Source organism: Amblyraja radiata, chromosome 30 (genome assembly GCF_010909765.2).
Source record: "Amblyraja radiata isolate CabotCenter1 chromosome 30, sAmbRad1.1.pri, whole genome shotgun sequence".
Taxonomy (NCBI): Eukaryota; Metazoa; Chordata; class Chondrichthyes; order Rajiformes; family Rajidae; genus Amblyraja; species Amblyraja radiata.
The window spans coordinates 9,238,447-9,248,534 of NC_045985.1; the positions used below are offsets into that span (position 1 = coordinate 9,238,447).

The following is a 10,088-nucleotide window of genomic DNA, read 5'->3' on the forward strand; positions in this document are numbered from 1 at the left end:
CAATATGTGAATATGGTGCGTTTTCTTTAATGGGTCAAGCTGACTCCTGTTCTGAGCTCTTCGCTGGCTGTTACTCCAGTGGCAGGTTGGCACAGCAGGTAGTGCGGCTGCTTGACAACTATGATCCAGGGTTAATTATCACCTGTCGGCTGTGTGTGTGTGCCGTTTGCCGCGTCTCCCTCTAACTCTAATACTAGGGTTTCCCTGGGTGGGTTCGTGCGTGTCGGTGTCTGTCTTTGTCTGTCTGTCTGTGCGTCTCTCACAGCCCACTGTCTCTGCCTCTTCTTTTCTTCTTCCCGCCCCCACCACCCCCACATCGGTCAGAAGAAGGGTCTCGACCCAAAACTTCACCTATTCCTTCGCTCCATAGATGCTGCCTCACCCGCTGAGTTTCTCCAGCATTTTTATCTACCATCAATTTTCAAATGCAGGTTTGGTGAAACACCAAAAGACCGGTATACATTGTGTAGGAAGGAACTGCAGCTGCTGGTGTAAACCAAAGATAGACACAAAAAGCTGGAGTAACTCAGCGGGACAGGCAGCATCTCTGGAAAGATGGAATGGGTGGGCCGTTTAGGGTCGAGACCCTACTTCAGACTGAAAAAAGGGTATTGACCCAAAACATCACCCTTTCCTTCTCTCCTGATATGCTGCCTGTCCCGCTGAGTTACTCCAGCTTTTTGTGCCTATCTTGGGTATTCAATGTAATTATTTGACAGTACAGGTGCACAACCTTTTATCCGAAGATCCAAATAACGAAAACCTCCGAATAGCGGCCATTTTTTCGGTCCTTGAAGAAAGGTCCTTGAAAACGTTCACCGAGGGCGGCCCGCAGAGGTGACAGCGGAACCTCCGGTCGGTCCTCGAAGAAAGGGGAACTAAATCCCCATTCATAAAAGAGAAGACGAGGGTATATTGCGCGGGAGGGTTAATAATTGACAATATGCTGCTGCCTGTCCGCTGAATTAAAAGGTTCCCACGGTAGACTCACGATACACAGTGTATCGTGAGTCTTGCGTGGGAACTTTTTAACTCAGCGGGCAGGCAGCAGCAGATTGTCGCTCGCTTCAGTTTCACCCCACCTACACCCCTCTGCTTCCCGGCCATGTGTGTGACCCCTTCCCTCCCCTCTCCAGCTCCCCGCCCATTGCACCGGCGCGGGGGCTTTGCACTGTCTTCACGTCGGCGATTGCAGCAGGACAGTCTCAGGACCAATTGGACACCGACCACCAGGCCCACCGCAAGCACGGAGATCCCAGAGACCCACAGCCAACAGCAGCCCAGCCCAGCCCCGCTCCAACTACAGAGGAACCTGGGTTGCGGATGACGGGGCGCAGCTCGGGGCGTCGTAGGGGCCCATCGGGGAGCGGCCACTCAAAGCCACGCCGGGAGATGTAGGGCCCTGCCCCGGTCTTGATGTTGGAGCCCCCGGCGGGCGCTAGCAAGTCCGCGGCAATTTACAGCCGCGCCGGGCGTTGTAAGGCCCCCCTCCAGGTCACTCTCAACCTCTATGATGTTTGCTCTCAACCCCGTAATTCGGGCGGGAGAAGTCGCCGCTGCCGGTGCCCCGCAAAGCAGTCTCCCACCGGAGACCCGCGAGCTCCCGGTGTTACCATCCACCGGAGTCGGGTCGCAGCAGCTCGCCCCCGCAACTCTCCACGCTCCGAAGCTGGCTAGCTCCACGGAGGTAGGTCCGTAGGTCCACAGCTCCCACCGCCGCCCACCGACCCCCAGGCCCACTGCAAGCACGGAGATCCCAGAGACCCACAGCCAGCAGCAACTCCAGCCCAGCCCCGCTCCAACTCCAGAGGAACACGTAGGGGCAGAAGCTGATGGTGTGCAAGGTACGTCTTGTTCTTGGGGTGGCGGATGAGGGGGCGCAGCTCGGGCTGTGGGCGAACTGCCACTTGTCGCTGTAGCGGCCAAAGATCATAGAGGAGCTCCTCTATGATCTTTGGTAGCGGCCCATCGGGGAGCGGATTCCTCTGGAGTTGGAGGGGGAGGGGGGTATTGTGCTGTTTGATCGCCCCCTGCTATCCCAGGGACAGGGAGACACAGCGGCTTTTTAGACTGGTGGGCAATCACTTCCAAAGTTCTGCCCACACAGTCAATACACTTCTCCTACACTGTATTTCATACAAACATTTATTCTGCAAGAAAAAACGACATTGAAGACTCAAACTCGCGATCGAGTAACTGCCAGGATCAAGGCGCAAACTCGCGACCTTGCGGATATGAGCCGAGCACTCTACCACTGAGCCAGCCATTAAAATCTACGCTAAAAAAATTCCATTCCGAAGACCGACAAATTCTGAATTACGAAAAGTGTCTGGTCCCAAGGCTTTCGGATAAAAGGTTGTGCACCTGTAATAGTAATTTTTGGTTATTGTACACTACCCGTGGGTATTGCATTTACAGGGCCGTTCATTTCATCGTTTCACTGTCAGTCCATGTGATAATTTAACACCAAACATATGCAAGTAATAAGATTATTTAAGAAAGAACTGCAGATGCTGGAAAAATCGAAGGTGGACAAAAATGCTGGAGAAACTCAGCGGGTGAGGCAGCATCTTTGGAGCGAAGGAATAGGTGACGTTTCGGGTCTAGACTCTTCTTCAGACCGACCCAAAACATCACCTACTCCTTCACTCCACAGATGCTGCCTCACCCGCTGAGTTTCTCCAGCATTTTTGTCTAACTTCAAGCAATAAGATTCATCTTTCTCCAAACTAATAACGACCAGGATTATTTATTGGCGATTAGGAGAAGGTTCAGAATTTAAATTACATTTTTTAACACACAGGGGAAATCCATATTCTCCAACTAGCTCCTTATAAATCATCCCCTAGTTCCAATGAGCAGTTGAAACAAATACAATAATAATGTTAAAAAATAAACTGGTTGTACTCCAAACAGGAAGTATATTGAAATTATGCAAAAAAATTACTCTGGAGTATAGAAGGATGAGAGGGCATCTTATTGAAACATATAAGATTATTAAGGGTTTGGACACGCTAGAGGCAGTAAACATGTTCCCGATGTTGGGGGAGTCCAGAACCAGGGGCCACAGTTTAAGAATAAGGGGTAAGGCATTTAGAACGGAGACGAGGAAACACTTTTTCACACAGAGAGTTGTGAGTCTGTGAAATTCATCGTCTCAGAGGGTGGCCGGTTCTCTGGATACTTTCAAGAGAGCTAGATAGGGCTCTTAAAGATAGCGGAGTCAGGGAATATGGGGAGAAGGCAGGAACGGGGTACTGATTGGGGACGATCAGCCACAGTCACTTTGAAGGGATTGAAGGCTGGCTCGAAGGGCCGAATGGTCTACTCCTGCGTCTATAAAAACCCAGAAAAAGCGTGGGATTACAAGGATAGACACAAAAAGCTGGACTAATGCAGCGGGACAGGCAGCATCATGGAGAGAAGGAATAGGCGACGTTTCAGATCGAGACTCTAACAAGCAATGCCTTAAGAACCAGTGTGGGACACATTTGAAGGATTTGAGATGAATCGTTACCTGCCCATTTCCCTCGAGTTCCTTCGGTTTTTGACCAGTAGAGAAATGGGCCAAGAGCCATGTATTACACATTCGTAGCGTAATAGATACATTACAAGCTTACTATAAAGACCGATAATACTAGAGGTACTAATCATGGAATGAAGTGTAAATAATGGATGCTCAGATGATACAAGGAACCAGACACTAGAATTTTGAATCTCCCAAACACAAATTCCTTGCCCTGCCACCAGCTGCTCCAGGTGCGGTCTCACCAGGCCCCTATACTAGGAGGTCCTACTGCAGTTGGTCCTACTGCAGTTGGGACGACAGATGGCACAATGGGCTAAGTGTTCGGCTGGCAACCGGAAGGTAGCCGGTTCGAATCCCGCTTGGAGTGCATACTGTCGTTGTGTCCTTGGGCAAGACACTTCACCCACATTTGCCCGTGTGTGAATGTGTGTGAGTGACTGGTGGTGATCGGAGGGGCCGTAGGCGCAGATTGGCAGCCACGCTTCCGTCAGTCTGCCCCAGGGCAGCTGTGGCTACAGAAGTAGCTTACCACCACCGAGTGTGACTGAGGAGTGAATGAATAATGCGATGTAAAGCGCCTTGAGTATTAGAAAGGCGCTATATAAATCCCATCCATTATTATTATTATTATTAGTTGTACAGGGCCCTGGTGAGGCTGCACCTGAAGTATTGTGTGCAGTTTTGGTCTCCTAATGAGGAAGGACATTATTGCTAGTGCAGCGCAGGTTAATTCCTGGGATGGCAGGACTGACATCTGATGAAAGAATGGGTCAACTGGGCTTGTATTCACTGGAATTTAGACGGATGAGAGAGGATCTTATGGAAACATATAAAATTCTTAAAGGATTGGACAGGCTAGATGCAGGAAAAATGGTCCCGCTGTTGGGGGAGTCCAGAACTAGGGGGTACAGTTTAAGAATAAGGGGCAGGCCATTTAGGACTGAGATGAGGAAACACTTTTTCACCCAGAGTTGTGAATCTGTGGAATTCTCTGCCACAGAAGGCAGTGGAGGCCAATTCACAGGACGTTTTCAAGAGAGTTAGATTTAGCTCTTAGGACTCAAGGGATCAAGAGATATGGGGAAACAGCAGGAACAGGGTACTGTTTTTAGATAATCAGCCATGATCATATTGCATCAGTCTGAAGAAGGGTCTCGACCCAAAACATCACCTATTCCTTCGCCCCATAGATGCTGCCTACCCACTGAGTTTCTCCCGCATTTTTGTCTACCTATGATCACATTGAATGCGGTGCTGGTTCAAAGGGATGAATGGGCTTCTCCTGCACCTGTTTTTTTTTAAGTTCTATATAAATAATGGTTGCTTAAATGATACAAGGAGCTACAGGCAGTATAATTTTGAATTGCTCAAAACACAAAAAGGCTGGCAGTATCATCAAAGACCCACACCATCCACACACTCCTCTCCCTGCTACCTTCAGGTAGAAGGTACAGGAGCCTGAAGACTGCAACAACCAGGTTCAGGAATAGCTACTTCCCCACAGCCATCAGGCTATTAAACCTGGCTCGGACAAAACTCTGATTATTAATAACCACTTTCTGTTATTTGCACTTTACCAGTTTATTTATTCATGTGTGTGTATATATTTATATCATGGTATATGGACACATTTATCTGTTTTGTAGTAAATGCCTACTATTTTTCTGTGTGCTTAAGCAAAGCAAGAATTTCATTGTCCTATACAGGGACACATGACAATAAACTCACTTGAACTTGAACTTGAAATCAAATTCCTTGCCGTGCCCCCACCTCTCCCATTCCCTCTCCTCCCCCCCCCCCCCTCCCCTTACACTCAGTCTAAAAGGTTGTTTATCTGTTCCCTCCACAGATGCTGCATGGCCCGCCGAGTTACTCCAGCACAAAGTGCTGTATGCTTAAATGCAATGCCACTACTGTCAGTGGAGAACCAACCATACACCACCGTCCCCGAAGTTCACGTTACCTCCTTCAAGGCAATGAACTGAGCATGGTGTATACATAAAGGTAGACAGAAAATGCTGGGGAAACTCAGCGGGTGAGGCAGCATCTATGGAGCGAAGCAATAGGTGACGTTTCGGGTCGAGACCCTTCTTCAGACTCGAATCGTCACCTATTCCTTCTCTCCATAGAAACAGAAAATAGGCGCAGGAGTAGAGGCCATTCGACCCTTCGAGCCTGCACCGCCATTCAATATGATCATGGCTGATCATCCAACTCAGTATCCTGTACCTGCCTTCTCTCCATACCCCCTGATCCCTTTAGCCACAAGGGCCACATCTAACTCCCTCTTAAATATAGCCAATGAACTGTGGCCTCAACTACCCTCTGTGGCAGAGAATTCCACAGATTCACCACTCGCTGTATGAAACATGTTTTTCTCATCTCGGTCCTAAAAGATTTCCCCCTTATCCTTAAACTGCGACCCCTTGTTCTGGACTTCCCCAACATCGGGAACAATCTTCCTGCATCTAGCCTGTCCAACCCCTTAAGAATTTTGTAAGTTAAGGGGTTGGGCAGGCTAGATGCAGGCAGCATAGATGCTCCCTCCTCACCCGCTGAGTTTCTCCAGCATTTTTTGTCCACCTTCGATTTTTCCAGCATCTGCAGTTCTTTCTTATACATGATATGTACATCAATTATTAAACCTTTAGCCCGGGGTCGACGGCAGCGCCTTTGGGGGGTTAAAGACGACCAATAGTTTATGAATGTAGCAAGAAAAACGCGCGGTCCGCGTACTTTGATATATTAGTCGATGCAACCCCGTGGCTTCAAGTGGTCGGAGAAATGCTCTCTTAAAATTTTAAATTGAATACGAGCAGTTTGGCGCCGCATGCCGACCGTTTACTGATGGGGAAATGCGCCTTGGCGCGTCTCCACGGGGTGATTTCCCCCCCCTCCAAGTCAACACATTCCGGCCAATGCAATGTAATGTAAATTAATACAGAGTTACTTCCCTTCCCATTCAAAATATGTTAAATATCGCAGATCAGGCTGCAGGCGTTAAATAATACCGTATAGCCCCAGGGATTTATTTGTCATATCTTTGGACATTTCACCAGGGATTTTTTTCAACCCCCCCCCCCCCCCCCCCACACACACACACACAAAATTCGACTCAAATGTCTTGCATACACATGCAACCGTGAATGCTGGAAGGAATCTTGCTTTCTTGTTTCCCCTCTTGGAATTTAGCACGGAGAAGAATTTGGGTCTTGCTTGAAAAAATATATTCAGGGGCCATTAGAAATATCCGGAAGGCTATATCCTGCAAATCTTTCTGTAAGTCCAGCGCCACATGGAGAGAGAGGGACGCGTATTGAGACAAGAATTCTGCGTTGCTTTTATTTTTGCAGTTGTGTTTCAGTTAAAAATACACTGATCTTCGAAGTCGTTCCGTTCAAAGGCTGCTTAACAAACAAAAAATCCTTCCACTAACACAATCATACCACTGCATCGCCGGATTAGATTTTCGACAGAGATTCAATTGTCGTTGGTTAAAAAGATAAAAATGTATTCCATGTATTGACTTCTGTAAAGCATTTCGCTGTGCATAGACCCAGCGAAAATGTTACATACAATAGACAATAGGTGCAGGAGTAGGCCATTCGGACTTCGAGCCAGAACCGCCATTCAATGTGCCAGAACCGCCATCTCCAATCAGTATCCCGTTCCTTCCTTTTCCCCATATCCCCCGACTCCGCTATTTTTAAGAGACCTATCCAGCTCTCTCTTGAAAGCAAATCTTGCTTGAAAGTATCCAGATAACCGGCCTCCCCCGCCCTCTGAGGCAGAGAATTCCACAGACTCACAACTCTCTGTGAGAAAAGGTGTTTCCTCGTCTCCGTTTTAAATGGCTTACTCCTTATTCTTAAACGGTGTGGCCCCTGGTTCTGGACTCCCCCAACATCGGGAACATGTTTCCTGCCTCCAGCGCCTCCAGTGAAGAAAGCAAATGGTATGTTAGCATTCATAGCAAAAGGATTTGAGTATAAGAGCAGGGAGGTTCTACTGCAGTTGTACCACACCTTGGTGAGTCCACACCTGGAGTATTGCGTATAGTTTTGGTCTCCAAATCTGAGGAAAGACATTCTTGCCATAGAGAAGGTTCACCAGACTGATTCCTGGGATGGCAGGACTTTCATATGAAGAAAGACTGGATAGACTCGGCTTGTACACGCTAGAATTCAGAAGATTCAAGTTCAAGTTCAAGTTCAAGTGAGTTTATTGTCATGTGTCCCTGTATAGGACAATGAAATTCTTGCTTTGCTTAAGCACACAGAAAATAGTAGGCATTTACTACAAAACAGATAAATGTGTCCATATACCATGATATAAATATACACACACATGAATAAATAAACTGGTAGTGCAAATAACAGAAAGTGGTTGCTAATAATCAGAGTTTTGTCCGAGCCAGGTTTAATAGCCTGACGGCTGAGGGGAAGTAGCTATTCCTGAACCTGGTTGTTGCAGTCTTCAGGCTCCTGTACCTTCTACCTGAAGGTAGCAGGGAGATGAGTGTGTGGCCAGGATGGTGAGGGTCTTTGATGATACTGCCAGCCTTTTTGAGGCAGCGACTGCGATAAATCCCCTCGATGGAAGGAAGGTCAGAGCCGATGATGGACTGGGCAGTGTTTACGACTTTTTGTAGTCTTTTCCTCTCCAGGGCGCTCAAATTTCCGAACCAAGCCACGATGCAACCGGTCAGCATGCTCTCGACTGTGCACCTGTAGAAGTTAGAGAGAGTCTTCCTGGACAATCCGACTCTCCGTAATCTTCTCAGGAAGTAGAGGCGCTGATGAGCTTATAGAAACTTACAAAATTCTTAAGGGGTTGGACAGGCTAGATGCAGGAAGATTGTTCCCGATGTTGGGGAAGTCCAGAACTAGGGGTCACAGTTTAAGGATAAGAGGGAAGTATTTTAGGACCGAGATGAGAAAATCATTTTTTACACAGAGAGTGGAATTCTCTGCCACAGAAGGTAGTTGAGGCCAGTTCATTGGCTATATTTAAGAGGGTTAGATGTGGCCCTTGTGGCTAAAGGGATCAGGGGGTATGGAGAGAAGGCAGGAATGGGATACTGAGTTGGATGATCAGCCATGATCATATTGAATGGCGGTACAGGCTCGAAGGGCCAAATGGCCTACTCCTGCACCTATTTTCTATGTTTCTAAACCCTTCTAAACCCTTAATAATCTTATATGTTTTCAAATATGATTCAATAAGATACTTCGATAAACCCATTATCAAATTTAAATACGACCCAGCCAGGTTTATGCAGACCAAAGCTAGATGTATACTTTCAACCGGACTGTGCGATTGCCCACAGATTGGACTAAAAAGCGTTTCAAATTCCTAGTGTGACCGATTCCCCCCCAAGTGTAAACCGACACCTGTGATACATTTCGACTCAAAAATAAATTAACAGACAAAAAGGACGGCTTGCTGGAGGAATTTCCTGCGATCAGTACATACACTGAGTTTCTACAGCATTTTTGTCTACCTTCGATTTATCCAACATCTGCAATTCTTTCTTAAACAGTACACACACACACACGCACAGTAGGGTCATTGTCTGAAGAAGGGTTTCGGCCCGAAACGTCGCCTATTTCCTTCGCTCCATAGATGCTGCTGCACCCGCTGAGTTTCCCCAGCAATTTTGTGTACCTAGGGTCATTGTAAGCTTAATATTCAACACCGCCGGGGATTTTTAAAACATTGCAACAATGGAAGTCTCGGAGACATAATTACCTTCGATCCGATCTGGTTTCCACATTGGCCAGCTTGCACGTGTACTATCTCCCGCATGGTCAATGTGTTACTTTGGGTTTAGGGAAGGAACGAAACGACCGTGATGCTGGTTCCAGAGTGTCTGCGCCGCCCTCAGCTGCCAACAAAGGCTATAAACGGGGAGGTGCCACCACAGCGAGCCACCTCGTCCTATTCGGCCGGGAAGCGCATGTGATGCAGCGGCCGCTCTTGCCATTGGACTCAAAGTGTTACAGTCAAAGATCCTATAAGATCTTTGGTTACAGTAATGAATCAGAAGCCATCATGCCGCCCGGGTACCGGGGAGCAAAGATCTTAGAGCTGCTCTAGGAAGCAAAGACCTTAGAGCTGCTCTAAGATCTTTGCCGGGGAGGGAGTTTGCTACATTTTTTACTCCCGACCAAAGATCTTCGCTCCCGACCCCCGGCGGTCCAAACGCGCCCCTTTCTCGAGGCTTCTGTGCCCAAAGCCTTTACTCGCTAGTACTTTTTTTGCTTCTTGGTTTCTTGGTCCTCCAAAATATTCCAAATGGGATTTAAACTGGAGGTGGTGGAGGGAGGACTTAATTCCCTTTTTAGATTTTTTCCCCCTTTTTTAGTTCCCTTTGCTGCCGGCTCGGTCGAACCGAGCTCTCCCAGCGTTTCAGCTCCAGGGAAATGTTTTTCGAACGACCGGGATTTTGAGTTAACCAGACGCCATTCATTCCCCCGTTGTTCGTTCATTGTGATTGAATGCCTCGCTTATTGTTGCAATGTGGGTTGTGGCTTTTCCGTGGCATTTCGAGCCATAT

At 47.7% G+C, this 10,088-nt stretch overlaps 1 protein-coding gene across 1 annotated transcript in view; it reads right to left on the bottom strand.

Annotated features, from left to right (window-relative positions):
- The window catches only part of LOC116989854 (tubulin beta-4B chain-like), a 32,030-nt gene extending 22,615 nt beyond the window's left edge, over positions 1-9,415 (bottom strand). Inside the window, exon 1 of the mRNA XM_033047423.1 lies at positions 9,281-9,415. Within this exon, the coding sequence (XP_032903314.1) occupies positions 9,281-9,337 (57 nt within the window). The 5' untranslated portion in view covers positions 9,338-9,415. The remainder of the gene's footprint in view (positions 1-9,280) is intronic.
- Positions 9,416-10,088: the final 673 nt, after the last annotated feature.